Source organism: Rhineura floridana, chromosome 12 (assembly GCF_030035675.1).
Source record: "Rhineura floridana isolate rRhiFlo1 chromosome 12, rRhiFlo1.hap2, whole genome shotgun sequence".
In the NCBI taxonomy this organism is placed as follows: Eukaryota; Metazoa; Chordata; class Lepidosauria; order Squamata; family Rhineuridae; genus Rhineura; species Rhineura floridana.
Window position 1 is genome coordinate 8,764,036 of NC_084491.1, and position 17,248 is coordinate 8,781,283.

The 17,248-nt window shown below is 48.3% G+C and overlaps 1 protein-coding gene across 8 annotated transcripts in view; it reads left to right on the forward strand.

The window, feature by feature from the left end:
* Positions 1-4,365: 4,365 nt before the first annotated feature.
* Positions 4,366-17,248, forward strand: part of ANK1 (ankyrin 1) — a 271,938-nt gene continuing 259,055 nt past the window's right edge. For 3 of the 8 annotated variants that reach the window (XM_061592462.1, XM_061592466.1, XM_061592468.1), the window contains exon 1: positions 4,366-4,942. In XM_061592462.1, coding sequence (XP_061448446.1) covers positions 4,817-4,942 — 126 coding nt within the window. In that variant the 5' untranslated portion in view covers positions 4,366-4,816. The remainder of the gene's footprint in view (positions 4,943-17,248) is intronic. The other 5 variants (XM_061592461.1, XM_061592465.1, XM_061592464.1 and 2 more) reach the window with 3 other exon arrangements.

Sequence of the window (17,248 nt, forward strand, 5' to 3'; positions counted from 1 at the left end):
AGCCTAAGGCTAAAGGGACCCCGATTCAAATCCATTGAGAAGAGTCTTCTAACATGCTTCCTTGTCCTTTCATGCTGATTGGAGCTAATCAGAGTGCAAAGAGATGAGTCAGCCATTGAGAAGACTCTTCATATTGATGAGGTATGGCATGTCTATCAATTCGTGGAGGGACCCTGCACTTCTGCATTTGCCCCTATGCTACTGGTGTGACCCATGGGTCACCTCCTTCTACCTCCCACTCCAAATGTGCCTCCTGAGGTGTCTGCCTGCATCACAGTGCAGCTGCCTTGGCCTCCCCAGCAACCAGCTGCACCCACTTTTCCTTGTCAGTTGGCTCCTCCTTGAAAGTTTTCTACAGTCCTCAGGTGCAAATACTGAAGCTGACTAGGAGTAGCTATGATTAATTCCTTCCGCAATAAAAAAATATGAAAGAAAGGAAAAAGAAAATCAAGAGCAGGAGCTCTTTTAAGCTTTGCCCCAGGCAGGGCATTCCCCCCAATAAGGAAGGTTGCACAAGCTAAACAGTGAACAGAAAGTGCATCTGCTGGGCACACTGGCACAGGCTAGCTTTGGAAGGGATCAAATGCACTGCATGTGAGAGGCAGCTCCACATCTGGGCACATGGCAGATGGCATCAAAACTGGGGCAGCTCTGCCTGCCCTTTCCAAAGGACTCAACAGCACTCTCCTTTTGCTTGCCTGTTTCAGCTCAGGCAGAAAGCAGACCTCAGTGTTTTAGCCGGGACCAGTCAAACAGTCTGATGAAAGAGCCACAGAGCAGCTCCCCTTTCATGCCATAAATACAAACCTGACAGTTGCTCTTAACTCTTGGTCCCATTTTTGCAGTCCAGGCTGGTGGCTCCATGTCAGTGGGGCAGTGGAATCTGCTCCAGGTTCAAGAGGCTGTCTGGACTAAAACCTAGTGCAAATTCCACTGCCCCACTGACATGGAGCCACCGGCTGCCACAGCAGTCCAGACTGTTAGAAAAATATTAAATATTAGACAGGTGCCATCTCTGTTATCTTTTCGGCACCTACTGGAAACCTTCTTCTTTCAACAAGCCTGTTAACGAGAGGCCTTATCCCAATATGTGTCTCTGTTGGGGTTGCTGTATAAGATGTTTTACAGTTTTTTTTTTTTAAAAAGATGTTTTAATATATTTTAAAGTCTGTTTTTATGATGTTTTAGAGTGTTTTTAGTGTTTTTGTTTGCCGACCTGGGCGTCTACTGGGAGAAAGGGCAGAATATAAATTAAACATTTATTTATTTATTTAGTTTATATCCTGCCCTTCCTCCCAGTAGGAGCCCTAATGTAGGGCTTTATTTAAATAAATAAATAAATAAATAAATAAATAAATAAAATACCCCTCAGATTTATCATGTCTCATATGCAGCTTGTGGGTTCTGTTTAGCTTGGTGGGTAAACAGACTTTGCACCAGAACATAGGAAGGTGCCATAATATACCTAGTCAAACTGTTGCTCCATCCAGTCAGTATTGTCTGCACCAGGAATGGAGAGCCTGTGGTCCTCCAGGTGTTGCTGGACTATAGTTCCCATCATCCCTGACAACTGGTCATGTTGGCTGGGCCTGGTGGGAGTTGGAGTGAAGGGACTCCTGAATGGACACAGCTTTGACCATCCCTGGTTTATACTGCATGACAGTGGCTCTCCAGGATTTCAGGCAGGGGACATTCCCAGTCCTAGCAGGAGATGCTGGGGACTGAGTTTGGGGCTTTCTGCATGCTCTATCACAGAGCCGCGGCCCATTTGAGGGATGCCAAGCAAGCAAAGAAACCTCCCTGTGACTGAAAAGCTTGAAAGCACCTGCCTGAGAATCATTTGTTCACCCAGGCTTCCCTTGAGGGGTGATCCAGCTATACTGATGTATCAGTCTGATCGACTGATTTGTGCTGTATTTTGTACTTGTTTTATGAATGCAATTTTATTGTTGATCTCATGCTGTTTACCATCATTTTCCCCGTTAATGCTGGCAGGATAGTTTCTTTCTTTCTTTCTTTCTTTCTTTCTTTCTTTCTTTTTGCAAACAAATAAATAGAAGTTCTGATATGTCCCATAAGTCATTGGGGATCACTCGTGGCCGAGTAAGATTGTCTTCCAGGGTAAGGTCTTTAATGGTGGGTGTGTAGGTGATTGTGGAGGCCAATTCTGGATCCACACAGCCCCCCACAGTGAGGACATAGGTTTCCAGGTGGAAGATGGTCATGATGAGGATTTGCTTGACGTGCCTTCCGCTTAGCTCGTTCGTCCCTTTCGCCCTGTACTCGTGGCTTCTTCAACGTCCACAGCACCTTTGATAATGGGCGACCTCCAATTGGGCCAAGGCTTCCCAGTTCTCGATGCTCATGTTACATTTTTTTAGATTAGTTTTGAGAACATCTTTGAACCTCTTTTGTCCCATAAGTAAGCAGTCCTCAGATGATCTCTTTTACAGGCTGCCAGTGGGGAGATGGGGTGCATGTGTCTCAAAACTGGGAGATGCTCCATTTGTAAAATGGGAAGCAAACTGGAGACATTCAAGAGGCAGCTGGACAGCCATCTGTTGGGAATGCTTTGATTTGGATTCCTGCATTGAGCAGGGGGTTGGACTTGATGGCCTTATAGGCCCCTTCCAACTCTACTAGTCTATGATTCTAAGCATCAGCGCCAAAGCAGACTTACCTTTAAATGTGTCTTCATATTTAACTTACACTTCAAAAAAAATGCAAATAACATCAGACTGGGAGAAGGGAGCATAATAATTATTGATCGCAGCAGGTATGGAAGGTAAAGTTAAACGTCTCCTTCCTTGCTGCAGTCTGGAGGGAAATTGTTCCTTTGAAGCTGATGTTTGAATTGGGAGAAAATACCCCAATGGCATCAAGCCTAGTTTGGCCCAGGAGGCCCCACATTCTGAAACCTTTTTCTCCGTCCTCTCAGAAGTGGCTGTGATGGATGGGAAAGATGCTTAGCTTATGCTCAGAGACACTCATTGCATCCCAGGGAAGACAGACCTGCAATGGGGTGGGGGTAGTTATACTCTGCATGTCCCCCTCTCCCAGTCCCTGGAAAGATGGTGCCTGTGCCAGGCTTTGGGTTCCAGTATGATATGCAAAGGAAGACAGGAAAGGCTAGCTGGTCTGGTCAAACAGTTTCAGAACAGGGCCAGCTCTACCTTTAGGCAGAGTGAGGCAGCCACCTCCCACAGCTGATTTTTGTCCTGAAAGGGCAGCAAATGACTAGTTATTTGTGACTCTAATTTTACTCCCAGGGAGAGGAGATTGTGGAATTTTTCTGTCTTGGGTACAATGCACAGGGATTGGGGGTGGGGGGATACTATTTGCTTATTCCACTTCATGCAATAAAATGTCTTGGGCTGTCCCTGCTAACATTACATTTGAACCAGAATAGGCCAAGACTCGGCTTCAATTAGCATTTTCACAGAGTGTTTTGATCATTCAGACATTATCTCAGCAATCCTAACATCCCAACGAGGTAGGTACCAATATTATTATCCCTGGGTTGCAAGAAGAGTGCTAAGGGTGATGGAACAGCAGCTGGATGCAGCCCAGTTGGATGCATTTCTACTCGCAGTTAAGCTCTGCTCATTTACTTCCAAGTAACTGTGCCTAGGATCACAGCCACAATGTTCCAACAGCTGTTCTTGACATTATTTTTTCTCCCCCCCCCCCAATTGGGCATGGGCTTGGATCATATGCCCCTATTCATACGCAGAGTGCAATTTCCTCCCTACTGAGGACTACTCTGCAAGGCATTTCAAATCCTGAATTCCCATAAAAGGAAAGAAAACACACACACATATACTGTATTTTAGGATCCCCCCCCCCCATGCGAAAACCCTGGCCGGGATATGTGTGAGCATATGACTACAATACTGCCTGTTGAGGAAACAGAACTCTGCACCTGCTCAGGGACGCCGTTTCCCAACCCCCCTTCCTTCAGGATGTTCCCGAGTTGAGCTCAGTCATGGCAAGGAGGTGCGCGCGCCGAGGGTGGGGGAGCGCAGCAGGAGCCCCGCCGGCTAGGTAAGTAGGGGTGGGCGGGAAGGAGGAGGGCTGTGCTTAGCTCAGGCAGCGCCGCAGCTGTATCGATTCGGCTCCCCACCCCCCCGGTTTCCCAGCTGCCTGGGCCGCTGCTGAGCGGTCAGTGGCCGCGCGGGGAACCCAGAAGCTGGGCAGACGCGCCACCGCAGCCTCGAGCGGCGGCAGCACCACCACCGCCACCACCAGCAGCAGCAGCGTCGCACCACTGCAGCAGCGGAGGCGCCCGCCCTGCCTGCCGCCCGCCCTGCCTGCCGCCCGCCCTGCCTGCCTGCCGCCCGCCTTGCTTTGCCTTGCCTTGCCTTGCCCGCGCAGGTTGGCGAACAGCAGCCGCCGGCATGCAGCGGGCCAGCCCGCCTCGCTCGCCGCAAGGGAGCGCGCCGTGAAGCCCGGGCGGGCAAGCCAGAGCGCGCCCCGTCTGCCGCCCGCTCGGAAAGCGCGCTGCCCCGCACCATGCTGCGCGGCATCCTTCGCCCCGTGGCCGCCTCGGCGTAGCCAGCCTCGAGGGACCCCGCGGCCCGGCGCCTTCCCCCGGGGAGGGGGGCGCTCCAGCCTCCCCTCCCCACAGCCGCCGCCGCCTCCCCTCTTCCCCTCGCGCGCGTCCTCCAGCAGGTGAAGCAGCCGCGAGAGCGGGAGCCCAGCTGAACCGGCGCGGGGCAGCTGTACTGCGGCAGCGGCTCCTGGCCCACCTCCTCCTCGTCGTCGCCCTGGCCGTCTCCTCTGCGCGCCCCTCGCCCTCCTTCTACCCCGCCTCGCCATGGCTCAGGCGGCCAAGCAGCTCAAGAAGATCAAAGACATCGAGGCGCAGGCCTTGCAAGAGCAGAAGGAGAAGGAGGAGTCGAACCGAAAGCGCCGGAACCGCTCGCGGGACCGCAAGAAAAAGGTGCGCAGGGCCCTGGACGGGGAGGGGGAGAGGGGTCTCCAGTCCTCCAGATGCGCCGGGCTCCGGAGCGGGCGGGGCCGGCATGTGGTGGTGGGGTGCTGTACCCCCTTCCGCGGTGGAGGCGGTATGGGTGGGAGGGAGGATCTCGTCTCTGGGTTTGGGCCAGGGAGGGATGGCTGTGTCCTCGTCGCGCGCTCTGCTGCCACCGCCAGCCGCGTGTCCTTGGTAAGTTTCTTCGGCGTGGTGGCACTTTCTGGCGGCCGCGGCGGGTTCAGACATTGCCGAGAGCCTTCCCTTAGGATCCGACGCCTCTCCTTGACTGCGCTCGAGTTTCAGGGGCCGCTGGGCCACTGGAGGTTGCTGGGTTCACGCGAAGTAGTGGGGGCTTCTGGAATAGGGAATTGTGGTGGGGACCTCTACCCAAGCCGTCTGGTCATCCTTTGGTGGCCTCTGGTTGGCTTTGTCTGGCGTCCAGTGTCTGAAGGTACCCAAGGCTTAGAAGTCACTAAAGAGGGGGGCCTGGGCTGTAGTAACCGCAGGCTCCTTGCTTTCCAGGAAGCCTGTGGAAGACTTATCTTGTGTTTATAGACAAGATCTCTGGGTACATGGATTGTCTACCCCCAGCTCCCCAGGGACTAATCCAGAGTCCTCCAACCTGGTGCCCTCCTGATGCTTTGGACTCCAACTCCTAGCAGCCCCAACCACCTGGAGGACACCATTTGTGGGAGCTGGACTAGGTCTGGGGACAGAGAAGACCTCACTTGGGATAGTTTCCAAGCGGAAAGCCCTTTGGCGCCACCCTTAGATGTAGCTTCGTAGGCAGAGCTTTCAGAGTCTTAGCTTTGGCCTGTTTGGTCCATGCTGGATGTGGTGGCTGGGTTGCTTTTTCTCCTGTGTTTTCCCTTCAGCTCATTCTCTCTTGCCAGACCCTGTTCTTCTGAAGGACTGTGTAGTCTTGGGGGGGGGGAACCTTCAGTCCTCCAGATGTAGCTGGACTCCACTTCCCATCATCCCTGACCATTGGTCATGCTGGCCGGGGCTTATGGGAGCTGCAGTCTGACAAGGTCTGGAGGGCCACAGGTTTCACCATTCCTGGACTGCTTTGTTGATCTCTGGGGACAGTGGGGTGTTCTGCCAGATGCCTGCTTAGAGCTGACCAGGGACCCATCTAGTCTGTAGCCAGTCAGATGCCTCTGGGAAGCCCAGAGGAAGATGCCTTGTACTGAGCCAGGCCATTGGTCCGTCCAGCTGGGCATCATCTTCTACACGGACTGGCAGTGGCTCTCAGGGTTCCAGTCTTTCCCAGTCCTACCTAGAGATGGTGGGGATTGAACCTGCCAATATAAAGCATGTGTCCTCCTACTGAGCTATGACTGTCCCCCTATGGGCACAGAGGAAGCTGCCTTATACCATGTGACACCATTGGTCCATTGAGTTTAGTATTGTCTACACAAACTGGCAGTGGCCATCCAGAGTTTCCCAGCAATACCTGGAGAAGCCAGGAATTGAACTAGGGATCTTCTGCATGCAAAGCAGATGCTTTACCACTGAGCTACAACCAGTCTCCTACAGCACGAATTGGGCAGCTTCCCCATCCCCTGTTCCTTGATCCTGGCATCTAGTATTCGGCGGTATACTGCCCCTGTACACTGAAGTTCCATTTCACTGCTGTTGGTTAATGCCCATTGACAGATTTATGCTTTTCTCATTAACAAGCTCACTCCTAATTACGTGGCCATAGGGGGCACAAGCGAGCAGCCGGATTGTGGGAGGAAGGCTTTTCCCAGGGGCTCCGTATGCAAAGCATCTGGTAAAGAAACCAGAGGACCCGGCTTTTCATTTGTCTTCCTTTCCCTCCTATGAAGCTGTTCATCTCTACAAACCGTTTCAGCCTAGGCAGAGTGAATCTCCTTCCTTTGCACGGAAAGGGAAATAATCACTTTTTTTTAAAAGGGCCAGCTGATGTTCATAATGCAGAGGCGAGATGAGGTGGCTGTCTCGAGTGGTGGCTTTTGGGTGTTGTTAATGATGGCAGAGAGATGGGACTCCCCTGTCCCCCAATCCACTGGGAGGTTTTTGTGCCCAGTTCTCAGCAGTGCCAGGGCTTTGCACACCGACATTCCCAGGTGTGTTTGTTCATCGCCATCTCCGGGCTGAAATGGGAAAGGCTCCTCTTGGAGATTCTGCAGCGCTGCTGTCGCTCACTGTAGAGTCTAGACAGTACTGAGTTAGGCCATTGGTTCATCAAACTCGATATTAGGTCGGTTTGTATGAGTGAACAGGAGCGGCTCCTATTCATTTCAGCTTCCTGGTGGATTGTGGCCCATGTTAATTAGAATGTGAGGTGGTTGTCGTTTGAATTTTCTTTGCCTGGCCCTTGCAGCATGTAAGCTTTTAAGTTACACAGAATTCTTCCTCAGGCTGAAGGGAACGTATGTGGGTAAAGGGAGCATGCAGGCCTTTCCTGAAATTTGTTTCTGTCTGAAGATGGTAATACCCTTGCTGAGAAACGCCAGTTCTTTTCTCTCTCTTTCTGTGATCATCCAGTAAGAAAGAATTCTTTGTAACTTGAAAGCTTCCATATCATGGTGTGAATATTGGTTGATCCCTGTAAAAGCATTTTTCATCATATTGGATGTTGTTATGGATTTTATAATAATTTGGTATTATGGCATTAATAACCACCTGATTTTGATCTTTCCAAGGAAGCTATCTAAAAAAGTTTAACTCGTATCTACTGGAAATACTTTAAGGATGAAATATTCTGGACTGAGGCAGGGTTTTGAATTTAGTGTGTGTATATATCTCTAGGAAGATAGTGTATGTGGATTAAGTCTATGTTATAGCATGTTTGTATATATGGAGTGCTCCTGCTCACTTACGGTGAGTCACAGTCTCATCCAGGCAAACAGACAGAGGAACTTTTATTTTGTAAATGGCAAAGAAGTTGGTCTCTTTTCTGTTTCTTCTTGGTGATATGCTGCAAAATGACTAACAAAGGTATGTGTGGGCAGAAAGGCTACTAGTAAAACAAACCATATATGCTAGTATTGCTTGTGTGGACTTTTTAATTGTATTGCAAAGTCTTTGAGTGAAGCATACATACACACACCAAGAAAAGTTAAAACTGGGTTTTTTTTGTCTCACGAGGTCCCACTTTTTGGAATGTAGAGTGTCTGGAATCTCACTTCACTTGATTCATACATGCATGCTTAATGCAAGATTGCTGCAACACCAAGTAGCCTTTTTGCAAAAGGGAATGATCCATTGCACCACAAAGACCACCCACAGAACTTTGCTTGCCATCTTATGACAATACAGTGCTTTTCAGTGAAGACTGCTCACAGTCAGTGGCAAATCACCAAGCTGTGAGAAACCAGGTGTGTGTGTGTGTGTGTGCATGCCTGTGCCCACGCTAGTTTTGAGGACAAAATCCATTTTCTCCTTCCTCTGCAGTATTTATGGATCTCCTCCAGTAATCAGGTGCAGCCTGAAAAAATGTAAAACATCTGGGCTAGATAGATCATCCTGTCGGTAAAGGGGAAGGGGTACATTTTCACAATCTAGGCTCCTTCAGGCTGCCTGGTCTCCTCGTCAATTCAATTTAATTTATTTAAAAGAATTTTAGGGCACCTTTAGGGACAAAAGCCCTCTCAGAGCAAGTATACGTGATAAAACCCCAGTTATGCTTTTCAAAATAAATGATGAAAGCCAGCATTATTTTAATAAAACCAACCCAGCCTGGCACTACAAACCTCCAGCATAAAAATTCAGCCAGGCATCGACAGCAATCCCATAAAACAACCTTATGAAAGGCAGGTACGCAGGTAAATACAGAGAGATGCTTCCGATGCTACAGATTAGATTGGCTAGTTTATTCAGAGGGTTAATGTTGCAATGGAAACAAATCTACTTTTTTCTTCGCTTTTGAGCCACTCTTCAACATTTTTATCAATGACTTAGATGACGGGGTGGAGGGAAGCCTTATGAAGTTTGCGGATGATACGAAACTGGGAGGGATAGCTAACACAATGGAAGACAGGAATAAAATCCAAAGGGACCTTGATAGACTAGAAAATTGGGCTGAAATTAATAAAATGACATTCAATAAAGACAAATGCAGGATTCTGCATTTAGGCCACAAAAACAAAATGCACGGGTACAGGATGGGAAATACCCAGCTTAGCAGTAGTGCGTGTGAGAAGGACCTTGGAATTGTAGTGGATCGCAAGTTGAACATGACCCAGCAGTGTGATGCTGCGGCAAAAAAGGCAAACGCGGTTTTGGGATGCATAAACAGAGCTATAGTTTCCAGGTCGAGGGAAGTAATAGTCCCACTATATTTTGCATTAGTCAGGCCTCATCTGGAATACTGCGTTCAGTTCTGGGCGCCTCATTTTAAGAAAGATATAGACAAGTTAGAGCGGGTTCAGAAGAGGGTGACGAGGATGATAGCCGGTATGGAGAACAAGTCTTATGAGGAAAGGTTGAAGGAACTTGGCATGTTCAGTCTGGTGAAGAGAAGGCTGAGGGGTGACATGATTGCTCTCTTTAAGTACCTGAAGGGCTGTCACATAGAGGAGGGTACCGATTTGTTCTCCGCTGCCCCAGAGGGTAGGACTAGGTCTAATGGTTTTAAGTTGCAGGAGTGTAGATTCAGATTGGACATTAGAAGGAACTTCTTGACAGTAAGGGCAGTTTGGCAATGGAACCGACTGCCTAGGGAGGTGGTGGGATCCCCTTCGCTGGATGTCTTCAAGCAGAGGCTGGACAGCTATCTGCGGGAGATGCTCTAGCTGTGGATTTCCTGCTGTGAGCAGGGGGTTGGACTTGATGGCCTACAAGGCCCCTTCCAACTCTATGATTCTATGGAGTACATAAATTAGTTTTCATGTTTAATTTTTTAGGTTACATTGCACATAGAATGTGGGAACATGGATCTCAATTTATATCTTCTTGCCATATAGTCATACAATATTATATCTCCATCGGCACTGTACATTTAAAGTGGTACCATAGCTTCCTGCAAAGCATCCTGGGAACTGTAGTTTATTAAGGGTGCTGAGAGGAGATCTCTCTTCCCTCCACAGAGCTACAATTCCCAGAGTGGTTTATCAATCAATCCCTGTTCCCAGGACATGCTTGGAATTGTAGCTCTGTGAAGGGCCTTTCATGACACCCAAAATCATCTGTCTGAGGCAACCATCTCATTTTTACCTAAGGATAGAGCTGTCCCTGACACATGTGTTACCCAGTATGTGCATGTGGGGGGAAGTCTGTCAGTTTTGTGACGTATCTCTAATCTGTTTTGGATATATTCCTTGCTTATGTCTATTGGACAGCAATGCCTTTGTACTGATTAGGGGCTGTTTATTAGGCAAAGACTCCATTTAGTTTCTGAGTTCTTTGAAGTTCTGGTCTTTGCTGCTGCCTTGTTGCTACGAGTTCCACTGACTAATTTTCCTGAAATTCTCTTTGCATCAATCACTGTTATAATATTGCTTCTTTCCCATTTCATTCTGTGAATCTTAAGAGAAAAGGTACTGCAGAATCCCACTGCTCTCTTGGACAATGTCTTGTACATAGGGTTGTATTCAACTAACTTTTACTCAGAATAGACCCATTGAATTTAATGACTGTAACTAACTTAGGTCCATTTATTTCAGTGGACCTACTCTGAGTGAAGGTTAAGTTCAATACAGCCAATACAGTTTATATCCCTATAGGAAAAGGACATTTAAGGATGCCAATAAAAAAAGTATAACAGATTATGAATGGTGTGAGTAGATAGGGGGCGGGGATGCCTCTCTCCTCATGTTTAATTAAATATCTAATTAAATTGATTGGCTGTAGATTCAGGGGAGACAAAAGAGAACTTAAAATGACATGTAGGAGGACTGATCTGTAATAGCTGATTTTAGCCATGGTATCTGAGTAGAGCTTCCATGCTCAGAAGCAGTGTATCAGTTGTTGGGGAAAAACAGCTCCTGTTTGTGAGCTTCCCCCAAACAGCTGGTTCCAGCAGTCAATATTTATTTTAGTTTTCTTTCTTTGCAACTACATACACTGCTTCACAACCAAAAATTACTGAAGCAGTGTACAATAAAATGAAATAAGATAAAATACAAAAGATGACAAAATCAATAAACTAAAAAACAATAAAATCATTTCTACAGTTATTATTCCCTAAAATGACTGGGTCACACTTCAGGGAAAGCCTTCTTAAACAGAAATGTCTACAATAGCCACCTGAATGTCAAAACATTAAACACTTGTCTAATTTCAGTTGGTAATTGATTCTAGAAGGCTGGAGCTGCAACGCTAAAAGCCCGGTTTTTAGACCCTTGGCCCCATACGCCAGGGCTACTCTGAAAATTGGGAAGCCTCTAGGAACGGCATTCCTTCTGTTGAATAAAGGCTGATTTTCACAACCAGCGTTATAGTCATTTTCCATGTGTTTTATTGTTCCTGTCAATGCGTTGCTGTGCACCCAGGTTACAAACTGTATTCTGGGCTTAACCAACTTTTCTGCAGGATATTGTGAATCATAATTAATCATAATTAATGGCTTTCACTAGACCAGACTTGCTTAAGGAATGGACTTACTTATTTTTAAAATGTTTAAACCACCCTCCATTCAAACGGATCCCAGGGCAGTGTACAGTAATAACAACAGTCGTGAAATGCAATAAAGGCAAAGTGTAAACAGCTGAAATGTACACCTTAATAAGGCAATAGCTACAAATCAACTGAAGCCCCTTTAAAAAATCTGAGCAGACAAGAAAGTCTTTAACCTTGAGCTGAAAAGACAGTAATGTTGACCTGTCAACAGTTAAAATAAAGCAAAAATGTTTGTGTGAGTGGGATGTGGGATGCTCTTCAGCTGACTTTGGACTACAACTCCCGTCAGCCCCAGCCAGGACAGCCATGTGGGAGTTGAAGTCCAAAACAACTGGATTGCAAAAGCTTAGTGAAGGCTTGTTAGACTCATCAGGGCAGGTGTGGGGAATCTTTGGCCCTCCAGACGTTGCTGAACTACAACTCCCTTCAGCCCCAGCAAGTGTGGCCAATGGGGCAGGGGTGATGGGAGTTGTAATTCAGTAACTTCTGGAAGGCCACAGGTTTGCCATACCTGCATCCAGGTGTTTGTGTTTGCTTGAACTGAAACACTGTGGGCAAGTGGAGTAACGGCAGATATGCAGATGAAGGGGTGCGTCCATTTAGAGAGCAATTGACTTATTTTTATTTATTTATTTATTTATTTAATTACATTTTTAGACCGCCCTATAGCAGGAAGCTCTCAGGGCGGTGTACAACAAATAAAATCACAATTAAAATATGAGCAAGTGTGAAAAATATAATACAATTATAAAAACATTAAACATGATAAAAATCTGAAATAGAGTTGCCATTGAGTTTATAATTAAGATCCATATTAGGTTTAAAATATTAAATTTAAAATGTTTAAAATGCCTGGGCAAAAAGGTAGGTTTTTATCTGGCGCCAAAAAGATAACAGAGAAGGCGCCAGGCGTATCTCGTCTGGGAGGGCATTCCATAGTTCGGGGGCCACCACTGAGAAGGCCCTAGATCTAGTTGTTGATCTCCGGGCCTCTTTATGAGTTGGGACCCGGAGAAGGGCCTTCGACGTCGAGCGTAGTGAACGGGTAGGTACATAGCGAGAGAGGCGTTCCACCAGGTATTGCGGTCCGATGCCGTTTAGGGCTTTATAGGTAAGAACCAACACTTTGAATCTGGCCCGGAAACATATCGGTAGCCAGTGCAGCTGCGCCAGGACAGGTGTTATATGGTCAAATTTCTTTGTCCCAGTGAGAACTCTGGCCGCAGCATTTTGCACTAGCTGAAGTTTCCGAACCGTCTTCACAGGTAGCCCCACGTAGAGTGCATTACAGTAGTCCAATCTAGAGGTTACCATAGCATGGATAACTGAGGCGAGATTCTCCCTGTCCAGATAGGGTCGTAGTTGGGCTACCAGCCGAAGCTGGTAGAATGCATTCCGTGCCACCGAGGCTACCTGAGCCTCAAGTGACAGGAGTGGATCTAATAAGACCCCCAAACTACGTACCTGCTCCTTTAGGGGGAGTGTAACCCCATCTAGGGCAGGTCGAACGTCAACCATCTGGGCAGAGGGCCCTCCCACCAACAGCATCTCAGTCTTGTTAGGATTGAGTTTCAGTTTATTAGCTCTCATCCAGCCCATTATCGTGGCCAGGCAGCGGTCTAGTACATCAACAGCCTCACCTGACGAAGATGAAAAGGAGTAGTAGAGCTGCGTATCATCAGCATATTGCTGGAAACGCACTCCAAAACTCCTGATGACCTCACCCAGCGGCTTCATATAGATATTAAAAAGCATGGGGGACAGAACTGAACCCTGCGGGACCCCATATTGGAGTACCCAGGGACTCGAGTAATGTTCCCCCAGCATCACCTTCTGGAGACGATTCCCGAGATAGGAGCAGAGCCACCGCCAAGCAGTGCCTCCCACTCCTAAATCCGTAAGTCGCTCCAGAAGGATACCATGGTCGATGGTATCAAACGCCGCTGAGAGATCAAGGAGAACCAACAGAGTTACACTCCCTCTGTCTTTCTCCCGACAGAGGTCATCATACAGGGCGACCAAGGCCGTTTCTGTACCAAACCCCGGCCGAAAGCCCGATTGAAATGGGTCTAGATAATCAGTTTCATCCAAGAGAGCCTGGAGTTGGCGAGCGACCACACGCTCTAGGACCTTGCCCAGAAATGGAACATTTGCTACCGGCCTATAGTTGTCCAAATTATCAGGGTCCAAGGAGGGTTTTTTTAGGAGCGGTCTCACCACCGCCTGTTTCAGGCAGGGTGGGACCACTCCCTCTCGTAAAGAGGCATTAATCACCTCCTTGGCCCAGCCGGCTGTTCCATTCTTGCTAGCTTTTATTAGCCATGAGGGGCAAGGATCCAGAGCAGAAGTGGTCGCCCGCACCTGTCCAAGCACCTTGTCCACATCCTCGAGCTGTACCAACTGAAACTCATCCAATAAAACAGGACAAGACTGTGCTCTGGACACCTCATTAGGATCCACTGCTACAATAGTGGAGTCAAGGTCCCGGCGGATGTTCATGATCGTATCACGAAAGTGTCGCGCAAACTCATTACAGCGGGCAATTGATGGTGTTATTGCGTCCTGGGGACCAGAGTGTAAAAGTCCCCGGACAACTTTATAAAGTTCCGCTGGGCGGTTAAGGGATGACTGAATAGAGACAGCAAAGTATTGCTTCTTTGCTGCTCTCACCGCCTTCACATAGAGTTTGGTAGAGACCCTCACAAGTGCATGATTACAGCCGTCGGGAGTTCGCCTCCATTTGCACTCAAGCCGTCTCCTTTCTTGCTTCATCACTCTTAGCTCCGGGGTAAACCAGGGAGCCAATTGAGCTCTGCAACGGAGAGGGCGCACCGGAGCGATCGTGTCAACTGCCCGGGTCATTTCCGTATTCCACAGCGTGGCCAGGGTTTCGACAGGACCGTCAATTCTATCAGCCGGAAAATTCCCTAGAGCCTTCTGAAAACCCTCAGGATTCATTAGTCTCCGGGGACGGACCATCTTAATTGGTCCTCCACCCTTGCAGAGGGGAGAAAACAATGTGAGTCTAAACCTTAATAGGCGGTGATCTGACCATGACAAAGGAATAGATGTAAAATTCCTCACTCTCAGATCACCATCCCCTAATCCAGTGGCGAAAATCAAGTCCAGAGTGTGCCCCAACACATGCGTAGGGCCAGTAGCAAATTGAGACAGCCCCATGGCTGTCTTGGAGGTCATGAAGTCCTGAGCTGCTCCAGATAAAGCGGCCTCAGCATGAATGTTGAGATCCCCCAATACCAAAAGTTTGGGGGAACGCAACAATAAATCCGAGACCACCTCTGTCAGCTCAGTTAGGGAGGCTGTTGGGCAGCAGGGTGGACGGTACACCAACAGTATTCCCAGTCTGTCTCGCTGACCCAACGTTATGTGCAGACACTCTAGACCATTAGCCACCTGGATAGGGTGCCTAACAAGAGGGATGGAACTTCTATAGACCACAGCGATTCCCCCTCCCCGACCCTCGGATCTACCCAGACTTGGGTATCAAGAGTGCCCCGTGACTGAGTTTCAGATGGAAGAGAGTAAACAGGCTGCATTCTGGAGTACAAATAAAAGGAGGTGGTGACCAGTGACCAAGATACATTTTGGACACCCTCTGATGCCCCTGAACCATCTCTTTACTTTCTCCCAAGCATAACATTGTTTACCAAGTACAGTGCGTTATCCCTCCCCCGCATTAAATTAATAAAGTGCTCTGCTTTGTGCATACGTTTGGGGGGTGGGATGGGGTACACCTCCCCATGCCTCTGATAGGCAGTGCTGCAGTCTCCACTCACAAGGATCCCACTGGGGATGCGTGTGTGTGCAATGCATAGGTTATGGTTCATAGAGACATAGGACGCCGCCTTGTCATGAGACAAGCCTCTGGCTCATCTAGGTTGGTATTGTCAACACTGACTGGCAGTGGCCTCGCCCAGCCCAGCCTGGAGATGTTGGGGATTGAACCTGGGACCTTCTGCATGCAAGGCAGCTACTCTGTCAGTGGGCCGCGGCCCTTTTCCATATGGTCCCTACATGCCCTCCCTCCCTTGCACACTCACCACAATGACCAGCGTTTTGCTAGCAATAATGATAAATAAAATTTATTGGACACTATAGTATCCATGTACATTATTACAGTAGTAACTGCAACAGACCTGTAAGACAGGTCAGTGTTATTATGCCCCCCCATTTTGTAGGTGGGGTAGGGGAGGAATGAATCTAAGACAGAGCAGCTTGCCTAAAGCCATCTTTAGAGTTCTTCACAAGAGGAGAGATTTGAACCTGGTGCTCGGTCTCTTGGCAACTATGCTATGCAGCAGTGCCTGTCCCCTAAAGCAGCTGACTAGCAGGGTGAAGTCAGCCTTGTGCCATTTCCCCCACCTTTGCAGGACTGCGATGCATGAAGCTATCCCTCCTAAACACCTCTGCATCCATTGCATAGCTAGTCAGTCGCAGAGCAGTTCAGTTAGGCCAGGACTTGGAAAATGTCATAAGATCTGCCAGGGTGGGTAGGTGTGCCCTTGGTGCTCCACAACCTGGCTGACTCCCGGGCTCATAGAATGGCTCTGATCTACTCATCAGTGAGCTCTTTTCCGCTTCTCCAAAATGTGGGCATGCATGTTAATCATGGAGATTTGTTTCCCTGGGCTGCTCTGCAGTGTAATGAAGTTGTAAAGTGCTTTCCACCGCGAAGGTGCAATAGATACATTTTTAATAGAGAGTGATTAGTGCATTAGAGCTGGCAGTTTTTTCACTACAGATGTGGGCTGTGTTGACCCGGGGTTTTCTGGGAGCTAATGCAAAACCACTGATTTTGTGTGTTTTGTTTTGAGTTGTATAAGGAGCTGGTGCTTTCTCCATAGGGAGCCAGCACCTGCTGGGAAGAAAACCAGTTTTCGATTTCCATGTTTACCTGAAGTACTCAAGTGTCTGGTAGATTTTGGACAGGATTTTGCTAAGAGGCAGTTGCTGATATGAACAAAAGAATGCCTAGGGATTGACCTGCATCTGCATAGTGCTTACCTATCGAAGCAAGTTCCTGACAATCTGCCACTCATTGGTGAGACCAGGAAACAGAATTGGGGTGCTATAAGTCAATGTAACTAGGCTGCAATCTGTTTCATGATCCCAGAATCCAGAAGTGTCCGGGACATTGAACTGGAGACTACAGTATCACTGGCTAAGGAGCTGGACTGGGTTCCTGGCTCTGAGCCTGATGCTGGTGGCCAGGTCACTGAACCCAAGGCTGTCAGGCAGAAGCCCACTTACTGAACCAACTCCCAGAGCACCAGAGGTCAGAGGACCAGAGCTAGGACCATTATGGGTGTCTTTTCCTGGGCCTGAGGATCCAAATACCTCCCACACTAGCTTATTGCGATGCAGGGACTGCTCCAGGTGGGAGGCCACAGGGTGCAAGAGAAGTGTCCAACTTCAGGCCAGAGGGTTGGCCCTGTAAGAGACTAGTTCTCCAAAAGGGGATGGAGATTAGGAGATTTAAAAGACCTCAGCTCACTTCCCATTCTTGTTGAATCAAAGTTGCTCACTCGGCGCTCTCCGTGGTGGTGCAACCATTGACCTGATTTGTCCTGTGGGCTCCTCGGATTAGAACCTGAAACTGCGTGAATGTAAGAAAAATCCTATATTTCCAAACCTGGTGGCCATTTTCAGTTTGGGGGGGGGCAG